Genomic DNA, 14,501 nt, shown 5'->3' with positions numbered 1-14,501 from the left:
GAAGCTGCTGGCGTCATTTTTGGTGACCTTGGATATTAGAAGGAATGTTTACGCCCGTGTCAATTACCCCCTCTCCTTATCCGTGCGGCATGACAAGCGTTCAAACATCGTGAAGGTTCAGCTTCAAAAAGCATCCACCTTACCTTATTTACGGCTCAAAATGACCGTAACGGTTTTCCCGAGGTTTGTGTTTTTGGGATTTTTGAAAAATGCCCTTGGTTTTGAATTATGGGCAATTGAGTGCGAAAAATGTCCAAAAATGCCATTTTTTCACAGATTTGTCGATATTAACTATACTTAGAATCAGAAATTAAAAAATCCCAAAAACACAAAGTTTTGCTTTGTTCCTGGTCGACGAAAAATACGAAAATAAGAGATATTCATTTACGTTTGAAGCCTGGCCTTTTCGATGTGTACCTGAAAAAATGGGCTCCCTAAAACCTGAGAATGATCGTGTTCGTGAGCAAAATATAGAAAAATCAGCCATTCAGCGCAAAATTGCAATATTCAAAGTTTGTAAAATCCCCAATTTCATATTATTTTGATAATATTTTCCCACCCCACTATTTTGTTTATTTACAAATTGTTTTGCCGTTAGCCAAAATGTTGCCTCGTGTAACCCGATACCTTGTCGAACGCGCGTAGCAACGGGAAAGAATACCCTGGTGACAGACCACCGTGACACCTACCAAAAATCATAAAGATTCATTGAAGTTTTCTTGAGTTATGCTCCTGACATACATTCAGACCCACCCAACAGATTTTTCAACCGAAAACATAATCTTCTTCGAGTACAAGTACTCGGCGAAGATAATAATACACAGTCACATTTGGAGACTTGGTATTCATACATCTAAGTCAAGTCTACAGGTTCAAGGCATTAACAGTTAACAGAAAGTTTACTTAGACTTCAGCCTATTAGATAAGGACAATCTATATTTGCAGTGTTTGCCATTGAATGGAAAACACTTCAAATATAGATTTTCCTCATTAATTATGCAACTCCAGAGGTTCTCGAGTTATGCTGACTACAAAAATCCGGAAACACAGACAGACACACCCAAAACAATATCTCCATTTTTCAACGTGGAAACAACGAGGAAACGATAAGTTGTTAAAGGGTCGACAGGAAGAAAAAGGGATTGCGCAATAGAGTAATTGTATTTCAGACTGACATCAGCATATCATAGCATATATTTATCCAGTAGTACGTTTTAGGCGTCAAATGAATGTAAGCCATCCGGATTTAATTGGCACCTAGAGCGGTAAGACAACAGCAATAGACATGGTGGTTGGTGCCAGCCCAAGTTTACGTGTGCAGGAACCGTGGGAGAATAGCGTTTTATTCAGAAACGGAATGAAAGTTTGTCGAGGTAAGTGCGGGTCCCAGGAGCTCAGGATACGGCTGACCCGTAATAATCCAACAACACTGGAATAGTAGCGTACTCAGAAAGTCTCTGTTGCATGGAAATTGTCATGGGCGTCAGACAAGATGGAATTGTTTGCTGCCTTTTTTTCATGATACATGTTGGGGACGATGTGAGGGCCCCGATTATAGATGTTTGACCCAGGCTAGACTCGGACACCGCTTGAAGCGCGAACCTGGCGTTATGTGTGAAATCAATATTGATAGTGTTAGGTTACAGAACATCGCGGGATTTCCTTTCCTTTTAACTTACCCGTGCTGAAACTAGGATCTTGTCTGAACCAACCATCTTCATGTGCAGGGTGTCCACCCAGCCGGAGACAAAGAAATTGTAGGCTTCCATTGAGTTGTACGCCTTAATGTGTCCGTCGGTGGCCCATATATGATGTGGAAAGTACCAGATGTACCAGTAATCAACTATGTCCGGGTTTGAATTTAAAATGCTTAGAAAGTTGAGAAATACCTTTAGAATACCTTTTAGGACGTCTCAGTGTAGGAGGCACCTTCTTGCCTGTTAGACTCACTCTGTGTGTATCCTATCCTTCCACCACGCATCGAGCCTTGCCTTAGAGTTGTTCACTGTCTCCGCCGTTACGACGTTTTCTGGAAAGGAATTCCATGTTTGTACACTTCTTATGCTGAATGACTGGCGACGGACTGTTGTCTTGGCTAAGGGTATTACCAACTTGAGACTATGACCTCTTGTTGTCTGCTTCCCCACAATATCAGAATCACGATCGCTTAGATCGCTTGAAAACTTAGCGATCACGCCAAGAGCTGTTTTAGGGCCACCGTCATCCCTAGGTCACTTGGGCCAACAGCTATTGTGACAGGGCATCTGACAAACAAACCTGCCACTATCTCGGCATGCATAGACATGCCTGCATGTCCTAGCACGTACATGGCGGCCAGGAAGTTGTATTGAAATGCAACACGCATCCGCAGAATTACAAGATAAAAAGAGCATCATGTAATACATCCAGATTTATGAAGGTCAACATTTCAACTTTCGAAATAGTTATCCCCTTTGCAAACATCGCAACCCATACACCCATATGAATTTATGAATATATAATTTGCAAATTACTTTCCTGTAAAAAATGAAACATTAAAAAAATTATATAGCCCTACATTAACTAAGATAGATAATACGATGTTCTACATCACGTTACAATGGTAAACAGTTTACCAATGAAAGTAGATCTATATTAAGCTTTCAGATAACTTGGCTGTGATATAAAGTCATTACTAACTATCCGAGGAACTACACGTCCAGCATCGCCTCCACTTCTTCAACTTCGGCGTTAGGAAAGCGGTCACTCATCAACCGTGATAGTACTATTCAAAATCTAAATCAAAGCAACTAGTACTATACAAGCAACTAGTACTGTACAAGATTAAATAAGCGATACTGTAACAAGAAAAAGAAATTACCTGGTTGTGTTTAAAGAAAATCCATATATCCTATGTTCTACCAACCTGATGAAGTTATTTTCGGAAGAAAACGAAAACTTATCGTACTAGGAATTGAAGAAACCAAATACAGGAATTATCATCGCACAAATAATAAAAGAAGAAACAAGGTTTATCATAATACTGTAAACTAGGTGAATCGACATCGGAAGCACGGAGATATTATCAGGTGTATGTAATCAATAGATGAGTGAAGTATAGAATGGGGCTGTTTTTATAGCGGTTTGTTTTTGCCAATGGAATGCAAAGTTGGTGGGCACCTTTCTAGTGTGGATTTCCGATCGGGTTGGGGGTAACCAACTCCTGAAGATAGGATTGTGTGTTGGCAGCCGTCAGTCTCGCAAGACTATGGCGTCGCATCCTGGTCAGTCTGTGGGTTGTCCGCAGCGTCTGCTGTGGCTATACAGTCCAATCTTGGAGAGACAGACTCGTTTGCAGTTTCTGCATGTGTATCCCTCTCCTGGCCTCGTGTGTGTTGAAGACTCCGCATGTCGTCGGCGTACTAAGTAAAGATTTGGCAAACCGACTATGACCCCCAGCATGTTTTTCTCTGGTCTGTGACTTCAGGCTGTTGTCAATATACTGGTCCCAGAAAATATCCACACGACAGGCCTGCTCGTACGGAACAAATACATTTGCCGCATACTTCTTAGCATGTTGACGAGAACAGATGATTACCATACCGGTACTAGTATTTCCATCCGCCGCCTCTACGACTTGGATCCGCCTGACGCTCGGACCTTTCCTTGGTCCCTGTGGGTTCGACTTCGTCTTCGCCATGGTGGTCTTTCCCATGATGGTGGGATCAGCGCTTTTCTCGATGCGAGGAGCGGGAAGTTCAAGTTCAGTGGCAGCTTCCGGCGTCATAGTGTGTCATAATATCCGTGCGGGAGTGTCACATAATATCCGCTAAACATCCTTTTTGCTGATAGATTAAACTAATACAGAAGGGTTTCAGCTTGAGCTTTGGGGGGTTACGCCGTCCCGACGCAACAATCCTAGGGCGGCGGCGCAACAATCCTTGGGCGGTCCGGTAGTATGCTAACGTCGGAGAAAATTTTGAATGCTTAACCCGCTGAAACGCTATTTCCTGCTTTTTGAGTGGAATAGTTCATTATCACAAGTAAGAGGAATGTAGCAGCCTACAGTAACATTTACATAATTACAAAAAATTCTAATCCGTTAGGAGATCAATATGACCCCGTTTACACTCATTTTTTTTCAATCGCGATTGAAGTATAATCGCGATTGAATCGATCCGATCAGTGTGAACGCTCCCGATCGCCATTGGATCGATCCGATTGTTTCTGATCCACCTCCGGAGTATATATGTCACAGTACTGGAATTCCAATCTGTACTAGTAGGGTTGCAGATTGTGCTAGTACAGATTGGAATTCCAATCTTGGACTTGGAATCTGAAATTCTATAGTTAAGCTTCAAAACATCTAACAATACAATTAAGAATTATCAGTTTTCTAACACTTAAATTTGTTCCAACTACTCGCTAGTGACAGTAACCTCAGTCTATACCTAACGTCAAAATTTAAAACAAGTAATACAACAGACATCAGTTGTATGAGTATTGCCCGTCAATATGTCTAAGGTTGGCCACCGTATCATTCTAAAACACCTGGCAGCCCGCGGTACTTCACAAAAATACATGGATTACATGGTACCACAGTTACCTGTCGTGCAGGAAACAACGTGGGGTAGCCACATTTCACATGTGACAAAAAAAGGATCACCATCTCTCCACTATCCCTTGCACCATATGACAACAAGAAACAGGCAGCAACAAACCGGCAGAACTCTCAGAAACCAAAACCACAGAACTCTACCTACTAGTCGAACCGAACATTTGAAGAATTTATTTGTTCCATGCCACAAAACTGTTCAACTGTCTCTTTTGTGAACTTTTTTAACATGTAATGTGGTAATAAGCATCGTTTTTAAAATGTATTAATTTTTAAATCGTATTAGCATGTATATTTGTAGGTACTAACTTATATACCAATGTCGGTACTTTCGCAAAACCTGGCGTGTACGGCAGCTGCCATTGCCATTACTGTGATTTTGCTAATGGGTTGCCCAGCTTTTGCCCTGTACTCTGCGTAATTGTGAACGGTAGTTTACTCTTCTTCAGATAAGAGAGGGGGTCGGCCATTTTTGCGTCAGTACTACTTGTACCTAACATCTTTTCAAGGATTGTTGACCTTGGTATCTCATATTTTCTCGATGACTGATTATCCATAATGTCGGTCAACACTTCATTGATCAGGTCTGGGGGCCATGACCTTTTTGCCACTTCATTTGGACATTGCTCCTTACTTTGTATTTCTCAAAATATTTTGCATTGGTGAGAAAAATGGCGAGATCATACAAAGTGGGGACTAGGTAGAGTATGTATCCATGGTTGGGTAGACAAGCCCCATCCTCCCAGTATGCGAGATGTCTTGTAGCCTCTACCATCTTCAGATATGTCATTGTCTCCTCTTCAGTTTCTCCATTCGCTGTTTCACCGAGCTGTTCCAGAAGGTGGAGGCTCATGGTGTTATAGTCTACTTTGTGTCTTAGAAATCGCTCTTGTTTCTGTAGAAGCTGTTCTCGTACGTTGAGAGAGGCTGTCTCCGTCCTTCGATTACAGTTACCTGTGTTTGTATCTTGTTTTCCGCGTTGTTCAAGTAGTAGGCCTTGTACTGCCATGTTAACTTCTCCTTCTCTTATGCAGATCCTCAGCTCTTTCCTTATCTGTCTCTCTGTGCGTGTTGTTGGCATGGTGATTTTTGGATCAGTTCAATTCGTAGCCTTGCTCGGCCCATTAGTTCCCCTGTACATGTACATCATCCCTTGAATCGAATAAACCAGTCATACAATCTCTCTGTATCCACTCCCTGACTCTAAAGCCATAACTTCACCAGCTGCCCAGTGTTTCCTTGCAATTTGCCATCTTGTCATTTGATGTTAAACTTTATTGCAAGCTGTGTCCAGTTGATTTCATTGTTTTCTTCCATTCCACCACGTCGTTCTTAAGACTTCCCCTGCCAAAGTCTGCAAAATTGTCGAAATGTTCTAGTCTATCTTTGGGTTTTATTGATCCCTTTACCAAAGTTCTGACGTGATGAAGCTGAGACGCCGGAAGGCTGTAATGTTGTAGTTCGGACACCGGGAGGCTGTGATGTTGTAGCTGAAACATCAGGAGGCTGTAATGTTGTAGTTCGGACACCGGGAGGCTGTGATGTTGTAGCTGAGACATCAGGAGGCTGTTATGTTGTAGTTCGGACACCGGGATGCTGTGATGTTGTAGCTGAAACATCAGGAGGCTGTAATGTTGTAGTTCGGACACCGGGAGGCTGTGATGTTGTAGCTGAGACATCAGGAGGCTGTAATGTTGTAGTTCGGACACCGGGATGCTGTGATGTTGTAGCTGAGACATCAGGAGGCTGTGATGTTGTAGCTGAGACATAAGAAGGATGTAATGTTGTAGTTCGGACACCGGAAGGCTGTGATGTTGTAGTTCGGACACCGGGATGCTGTGATGTTGTAGCTGACACATCAGGAGGCTGTAATGTTGTAGTTAGGACACCGGGAGGCTGTGATGTTGTAGCTGAGACATCAGGAGGCTGTAATGTTGTAGTTCGGACACCGGAAGGCTGTGATGTTGTAGTTCGGACACCGGGATGCTGTGATGTTGTAGCTGTGACATCAGGTGGCTGTAATGTTGTAGTTCGGATACCGGGATGCTGTGATGTTGTAGCTGAGACATCAGGAGGCTGTAATGTTGTAGTTCGGACACCAGGAGGCTGTAATGTTGTAGTTCGGACACCGGGAGGCTGTGATGTTGTAGCTGAGACATCAGGAGGCTGCAATGTTGTAGTTCGGACACCGGGATGCTGTGATGTTGTAGCTGAGACATCAGGAGGCTGTAATGTTGTAGTTCGGACACCGGGAGTCTGTGATGTTGTAGTTCGGATACCAGGATATTTTTTCCTGATATTTGGAAAAGAGCTAATGTTTTTCCGGTCTTTAAAAAAAATTATCCTTGTGACAAGCAAAACTATCGTCCTATTTCCCTGTTGCCTGCCCTCTCTAAGGTCTTGGAGAAGATTGTGTATATACATGTTTATAATCATATTTTATCTAATGAACTTTTGTATGCATATCAATCTGGTTTTGTTAAAAATGACTCTACTGTCCGTCAACTTATTTATATATGTAATCTTATTTTAGATGCACTTGATAAAGGTAAAGAAGTTCGTTCAGGTTATTTTTTACTTCTCCAGGGCCTTCGACAAGGTATGGCACCATGGCCTTATTTTTAAACTCCAATAGTATGGTATTGAAGAACCAATGTTAAACTGGTTTTCTAGCTACTTATCTGATAGATTTCAAAGAGTAGTTATCGATGGTCAAGCCTCTCCATGGAAGAAGATCGCCGCAGGTGTCCCTCAATGTTCCGTGTTGGGCCCACTCCTTTTCTTCATATATATTAATGATAGTGTTAAAAACTTAGACTCTTTACCCTTCCTTTTTGCCGACGACAGCTCTTTATTTGAAATTGTTAACAATCCTACATCTGCATATAGACTTAATTCTGATCTATCCAAAATATTAAAGTGGTCAAATACATGGTTGATGGAGTTAAATCCATCTAAGACAAAGGAAATGTGTTTCTCTTCCAAAAAGTTCCCTCCAAATCATCCTTCTCTCTTTCTTGGAACATCTGAAATTGAAACGGTCACATGTCATAGACATATTGGTACAATCCTAACGTTTGATATGTCTTGGAACAATCATCTCAACTATGTTTTAGCAGTGTTTCTAATAGAATTAATGTATTTGCGTCTTCCCCAGTTTCCCATGACCTGAAAACTGACTCTAAGTCGGCGTCTGACAGTTCTTGGACGAAAAACTGGTACTTGTTCCATAGCAATCTAAATGGTTTTCATGGCGGACGAGGTGAAATGTGTTGGGACGGTTCCACCTAAGGTGGGTGTGTGAAAAATATTGTTTTTAGTCCTTCCGTTTAAATTGAACTAGAATTGAATGTTTTTCCTTTTTCATGTATTTTCTTTAATTTTGATACGATAAAGATTTTTGGACAAAGTAAAGGAAAAGAATCATCCAAAAAATACCCCCTGTACAAAATGGAACGATTATGTAATGACGTCAATAAGTGGTGTGTTGGGACATGACGTCATTAAGTGCTGTGTTATGGCCTCATAACACATGGGCTATGGAGGCTTCTAATTGGTCGACGCCATCTGGCCATGTGATAATACCCATATATCAGTACAAAGTTTATCTTTAGGTAACCTTGTATTATTTTGTTAGCCATGCACGTAATGAGTTGTTCTTGATACAGTCAAGATCTAACTTGTTATGGTTATCTTGGTTTAAAGTAAATGAAATGTGTATTTTAGAAGTACAGTGACGGATAAGGTCAGAATACATTTCACCACAGCATTCACATTAAGATGGGTCTTTTATTCCTAAACATTTGGGATCTGTGGCATGTGTTGTCACCTTGGGTACTCTACCTCGTCCTCTACCTCGTCCTCTACCTCGTCCTCTGGATGTGATCATGAGGAAAGCTCCCAAGCAATGGCAATACTTACAATAAGGTTACCAGGCAAATTCCATGTATCACTTGTGGTAGATGTTGCTCTGTTGAAAGGGTTCACACTGGAGAGAAAGGGCCAAGTATTGGCAGATACAATCAACAAAGGCATATATTGCAGTGCTTGCTTAATATCTGATGGCATATGCAGGACTACCGACATGAAAGAAGTGCGGAAACTTAAAGGAGAATTCCACTCAGTAAGCGGGTATTTTTTTCTGATAAATTATGCTTTTCTAAAAACAAATACGCCCGAGTTTTGACTGAATTACCTCTTAGGACTTTTCGACAGTAGTCCTTTTCAAATCCATGTAATCCCCCACAGACCCGCTCTTTCTACTCTGCTGTATACGCATGCGCACTAGTCCAAACACGGAACAGACGACAAAACTGTCATGGCCGCCACAGACTCGGATGAGTTGGGCCCTAATGACATCAGGCCATTTGCCTTTAAGCCTGAACATGATTCAGGACAATTAGAGAATGGCGATTGGAAAGAAGACCCTGCCGGAGCCTCCGCTGGAGCTGGGACCGCCACAAAAGCAGAAGCGGCATAGGACGGCCGCGGTGACCAGACGGAGGGTTCGCGGCTAGATCCTGGGGAGCTACACGAGGAATTCCATCCCCTCTGTCTCGTGAGGTCTGCACTCAGACTGCACTTTTACGGTGACATAACCTTGGAATACAAGATGTCAGAGTGCCATTGAGCAATAGGTAAATGTTGTTACTTTGTTTCTGTCCGTTTTATTTTGCATATCTACAACATCGACCTGTGTGTCAGGACTAGTGGTGCGGATCGGTCCAGCCGGACCGGTTCCGGACTTGTAAAACGTTTAGGTTCAAGTCCAAAAAAACCTAAACGTCTGAAAACAAGTCCGGACTTGAAAAAAAATTCTCTCACTCATACACTCCTTTTTGTTTTAAACCATCTTAAACCTTCCTTAAATCGTGAAATTTGCACTAGAAAAATACTAAAACATTGCTGTTTTTGTGTTTATAACTGAACTTTTGTGTTAATTACTGACTGTATATAATTCCGTATATATAGTTTTCAAATTACATGTAAAATATCTGCCAATATGCAATTTTACATGTAACACGAAAAAATATTCCAAAATTATTGTTCAGGTCTGGACTTTCAAGTCCGGACCTGAACCTAAACCTCTGGACTCGAGTCCGAACCTAAACCTAAACTTGGGTTTAGATCCACACCACTAGTCAGGACTCATGATAAGCTCACGAAAACGTGAGGCGGACTTTGCGACGTTCTTACCTGGGGTGCTGGCTGCATAGTAGTCGTACCACTGTATAACCCGATATATTACGTACCGAGAAGTTTTAAATAAGCTTTCTTGATGCATCTTGTGTGAAGAAATGGACAGTAGTTTTGTAATTACTTGTATTACTAAGGGTGAAAAGTCGGAAAATGTTACACAGTGTGGGAGGGGGGCTGTCAGTGCAATACCAAGATCTGAAAATTATCAGACTAAACAAAAATGGCCAGATATTGTCTACATATTCACATAGATGTGTAGTAAGGATAAGGAAAATATTGTGCACATATTCAAATAGATGTGTAGTAAGGATAAGGGAAATATTATTTGGATAAATAAATCATAAAAAAGACAACATTCTCGTCCTTCTGCAGAGTACTTGTATTAATCTTGATACAAGAAAAAAACATGTAACATTACAATTTACATGCATTTTTTGTTTCTCCCAGGAGCTTACGATACTGACAATTCACATGCTGGGTTCACAAACGACGCCTAGGAAGAACAGTGTGCCGTGTGGTTCTATTCTGTGTGGTCAGCAGGATAAGGCAGGCCTATCCATCTGAAGATGGGACATACATAGGTTTTCTTGAGGCAGATAAGTAGGTCACTAGGTGAGCAGAAGAGCATGTAGGTTTAGATATCATGGCCAAAATTGTATTTACAGAATTAAGACATTTTGCTGCTAAGATGTTTCGCCATCACCTGTCCAGTTGGTCTATAAATCAGTTTGTATTCTTCTAACTCAATACTGTAAGTATTAGAATTAGGGTGAGGGTTTAGCTAGTAAGTCAAAGAACAAACTTGATAACAGTCTTACATGTACACAGGGGTTTCCAAACTTCTAACACTGCATAACAGGTGTGTTTCAACCAAATATAAAAAACTGTCTAGTACCTGTATGTATTCATTTTTATATATTCATGGTTTATAGTTAAATTTATATGGCAGGCCGAATGGAAACCTTAGCTATTGTCCAAGTATCATTATTTCTACATTCCTTTGAACTAGTTGTACAGCCAGAAAGACATATACATGTATATTACAAGGATATACAATTATATTTCTGAATAATTTTTAAAAATGGCTTGTGTTTACATTTGAGACAGTATTGTTGGACACACATAAACTTGTGGTGGTTGTAAAATGGAATATTTACTTCTGAGATATGTAGGCAGGACATTTATTAATAAAATGCTCCAATGGATATACAATTGGCAACTTGTCCTCATCAATCTAATAAACATAACCTGTGACATATGACATCAGTTTATTACTAAGTATCTACCAGGACCTATATTATGTAAGCTACTGTTGACATGTTCATGTTACATGTTCAAGCATCAATATGTATAGTCTAGTATTTGCACATTTTATGTGTCTATAGCAGAGACAGCACCAGAATTTTCAAAACATTTCAAAACATCAACTACATATACATGTAGTTTAGTCATTTAAGGCATGTATGCTGAAAAAAATCAGTACAAAAATGAGGAAAAAAATTAAATTGACTACAGAATGATTGAGCATATAAAGGGGCTGGCTTATGGTCTTCAAAACTTGTTTGGTACTGCGCAATAGCTGCCTATTTGTCTGGCCTGGGAATGTGGGCAATGTTAGGGGGGTAAGTCTGGCTTTGGGAGCACCTGGTCCCCCCAGTACTCATTGGACTCCCGGCGCCTGTGCACGACAGCCTCCAACAGCATTCTTCTGAAAGTGTAGTCCTTCTCGTAGATGTTCTTCACCACATCATCCCTTTGCCTTTTGCTGTAGCCCAGAAGCCACTTTAGATCACCTGCAGAGAGAATGTATTCTGAAGTCAACTGCATCTTTGTGATTCGTAGAGTTAATTCATTGATACAGAGGTGCCAAAATAATGCTAAGCCGGCAATTTTCCTTCACATTAAAAAGAAAAATCATGAAGATGTACGATTGTACACTACTTGTATCATACAGCTTGACATTTTGTCCAAAAACAAAGAACATTATTATATTACTTGTTTAGTTAGCCATAGAATTTCAAAGTCACTCTAAGAAAAGGTTTATAATTCATTGTTTACTATTCTATGCTATGCATACAAAAATATTTCTGTACACTTACATCTTTAGGTTACTGGTTAGGTGCACCGGTACCAGTGCAGTAATTATCCAAACAATGAATGTCAGGCCCTGCTAGTATCATACACTTTTTTCCCCTCTTTTTTACCATAAGAAGTAATCTTACCAATGACACACAATATGACAGCCGAGCCCTAGATAAAATTCAATGTTGTCATTGCAAGAAGTAAGTGTCCATAGATGAGAACAAGCTAGAGATGTTACATCATTTTCTACATTATATAAATTATACCAAAAAAAACACTACCTTTTGTCTTGGGCGTTTCCCTGGGCTTTTCCTTGGATTTTCTTTCCTTGGCGTCCTTACCATTTCTATCAAAAAAAACAAAATGACAGTAATGTATTTACTGAAAATATACGCATCAATCATGAAATCATTAAGACAGACATTCTGCGTCATATAGATATAGATAGATACATAGTTTATGTAATCAGAGTACAAATGGAAGCCATATGTTGACCTGAAATAAACCAGATCAAATGAATCATGGCGGTGTCTGTTAGTGTGGCCAACCTCAGACATAATTTCTCACAAACTCTATAACTATAAGCTTGAAAGCTTATACTTATAGAGTTTGCGAGAAATTGTGTCAAGCTATATGATTGTTAAAACAATCATAAAGCTTGACTATCATATATCCTGGAATGTACACAAAAATTTTGAAGTCTAATACATAGAGTTTCGGGTACTTGAGAAGTTAAGTAAGGAGTTGAATTTAGACCAGACCAAATGTCAATAACAAAAAAAATGGAGTCCATGACAAATCAGCACGTCTGCTTGCATAGCCCATTTCTGGCCCTAATTTCTCGCTAACGGTTGATGTGCCTAGCTAACGGAAGCAGTCGAGTGACTATCATATATCCAGGAATGTACAGAAAAAGTTTGAAGTCGCTAAGGTCTTGGAATCCAGAGATCTTGGCACTTTAGTGTGGAGTTGAATGTAGGTCACCATTATGTAAACATCCAGGCAAAATGGCGTCGATTAGAAATGAGCCATCTTCTGGCCCGAATTTCTCGCCATCGGTTGACTCTATAAGCTAACGAAAGCAGTCGAATGACTATCATATATTCAGGAATGTACGCAAAAAGTTTGAAGTCGCTCACATCTTGGAATACAGATATTTTGACACTTTAGAGTGGAGTTGAATGTAGGTCACCATTATGGCAGGCGAAATGGCGTCGATGATAACTGAACCATCTTCTTGCCCGAATTTCTCGCTACCGGTTGTGCCGATAAGCTAACCAAAAATAGCCGAGTGACTATCACATATTCAGGAATGTACACACAAAGTCTGAAGTCGCTGGTGTTTGGGAGGACAGAGATCTGGGCACTATAGTGAGGAGCTTTTTGTAGGTCCCATACCCAGGCAAAATGGCGGCGATGATAACTGAGCCATCTTCTGGCCCGAATTTCTCGCTAACGGTTTATCTCATACGCTAACGAAAATAGCCGAGTGACTATCATATATTCAGAAATGTACACACAAATTCTGAAGTCGCTGGTGTTATGGAGGACAGAGATTTTGGCACTATAGTGAGGAGCCTTTTGTAGGTCCCATACCCAGGTAAAATGGCGTCCATGATAACTGAGCCATCTTCTGGCCCGAATTTCTAGCTAACAGTTCATTTGATACGCTAACAAAAACAGCCGAGTGACTATCATATATTCAGGAATGTACACAACAAGTTTGAAGTGTATCGGCTCTTGGAATACAGAGTTTTTGGCATTCTTAAAAATACCTTTTTGCTATCTAAAATGGCTACTTGTATGCGTGTAGAAAATACTACAGAAGGACAACAACAACAACAACAACATAAAATCGAAAAGCGCTGGCCAGGCAGTTCTGATAACGATTGTGCACACACATTTGGTCTACTCAAAAATGTATTCCTGAACTTCATAGCATCGTCATCTATACCAGTACCAACCTGTTATCTCATCGGGGTCCATGCTGGCATGCCCTCCCTCCATGTTGGCAAGCCCTCCCCTCGGTACCGCACCGCGCATTGAATTCTGGGATTGTTGGATGGATCCTTCGGGGGTTTCATGCCTTGATCACTATCATGTAGCGCCTTGCGTTCAGGCTCCCACTCATGGTAAATTTTACAAGACAAACTAGATCCAAGGATAACAATTCATTCTCAGAGGAATGACAATTCCCGCTTACAGAGTGGAATACTCCTTTAATGACCTCGTCCCTACAACATGTCTTGGTGAGCTTACTGTAAGGGTGGACAAAATAGAGCTGTAGGTTTATACTATTGGTGCGCAGCAACTGTTATGATTTGGAGCAAGCTGTAACAACATCTGTTTGTAATATTGTTCTCTATTCCCAACACTGTAATCAGTTAGTTAATGGGGTGCCATCATTGTCAACTATGTGTGAGTTTTTGATGAACTGAAGCCACAAAGAGGTGTGATCCTTTGATGAGCAGTAACAGGAACATGAAATAGCAGTGTCATGCAGTGTGTCAGTCTAGACCATGTCTAGTCGTTCGTCTGGAGAGACAGAATAAAGAGCCAGGGTTGTGACAGTTGAAGACAGTTGAAGCTAGAGACGAGATCTGAGCAAGAGTAGAAAGAGTGTGTC

The 14,501-nt window shown here is 40.8% G+C and overlaps 1 protein-coding gene and 2 long non-coding RNA genes across 3 annotated transcripts; 1 reads left to right on the top strand and 2 right to left on the bottom strand.

Moving 5' to 3' along the window:
* Window positions 1-6,163: 6,163 nt before the first annotated feature.
* LOC136443030 (mucin-22-like) lies at window positions 6,164-7,205 on the bottom strand. Its single transcript, XM_066440079.1, has 2 exons — window positions 7,173-7,205; window positions 6,164-6,850 (listed from the first exon to the last, which is right to left on the bottom strand). The coding sequence occupies exons 1-2, from the start codon at window positions 7,203-7,205 to the stop codon at window positions 6,164-6,166; spliced, it is 720 nt and encodes a 239-aa protein (XP_066296176.1).
* A 1,492-nt stretch (window positions 7,206-8,697) lies between these two features.
* LOC136443259 (uncharacterized) lies at window positions 8,698-11,005 on the top strand. The gene is made up of 2 exons (XR_010757117.1): window positions 8,698-9,231; window positions 10,241-11,005. It is a non-coding gene; the product is annotated as an uncharacterized lncRNA (long non-coding RNA).
* Window positions 10,155-14,097, bottom strand: LOC136443258 (uncharacterized). The gene is made up of 3 exons (XR_010757116.1): window positions 13,840-14,097; window positions 12,157-12,221; window positions 10,155-11,586 (listed from the first exon to the last, which is right to left on the bottom strand). It is a non-coding gene; the product is annotated as an uncharacterized lncRNA (long non-coding RNA).
* Between the last annotated feature and the right edge of the window lie 404 nt (window positions 14,098-14,501).

The sequence above is a fragment of the Branchiostoma lanceolatum genome, chromosome 10 (assembly GCF_035083965.1).
Source record: "Branchiostoma lanceolatum isolate klBraLanc5 chromosome 10, klBraLanc5.hap2, whole genome shotgun sequence".
Lineage (NCBI taxonomy): Eukaryota > Metazoa > Chordata > Leptocardii > Amphioxiformes > Branchiostomatidae > Branchiostoma > Branchiostoma lanceolatum.
The sequence above is the reverse complement of the archived record's forward strand: the minus strand, read 5'-3'. Positions and strand labels throughout refer to the sequence as shown.

Bases quoted from the DNA above. Each gene is read 5' to 3' on its own strand.
- LOC136443030 (XM_066440079.1), bottom strand. From the start codon at position 7,205: ATGGTGCCATACCTTGTCGAAGGCCCTGGAGAA. The intron at 6,851-7,172 runs GTAAAAAATAAC...ACAACATCACAG, and splicing joins TTGTCGAAGGCCCTGGAGAA to ACTCCCGGTGTCCGAACTAC.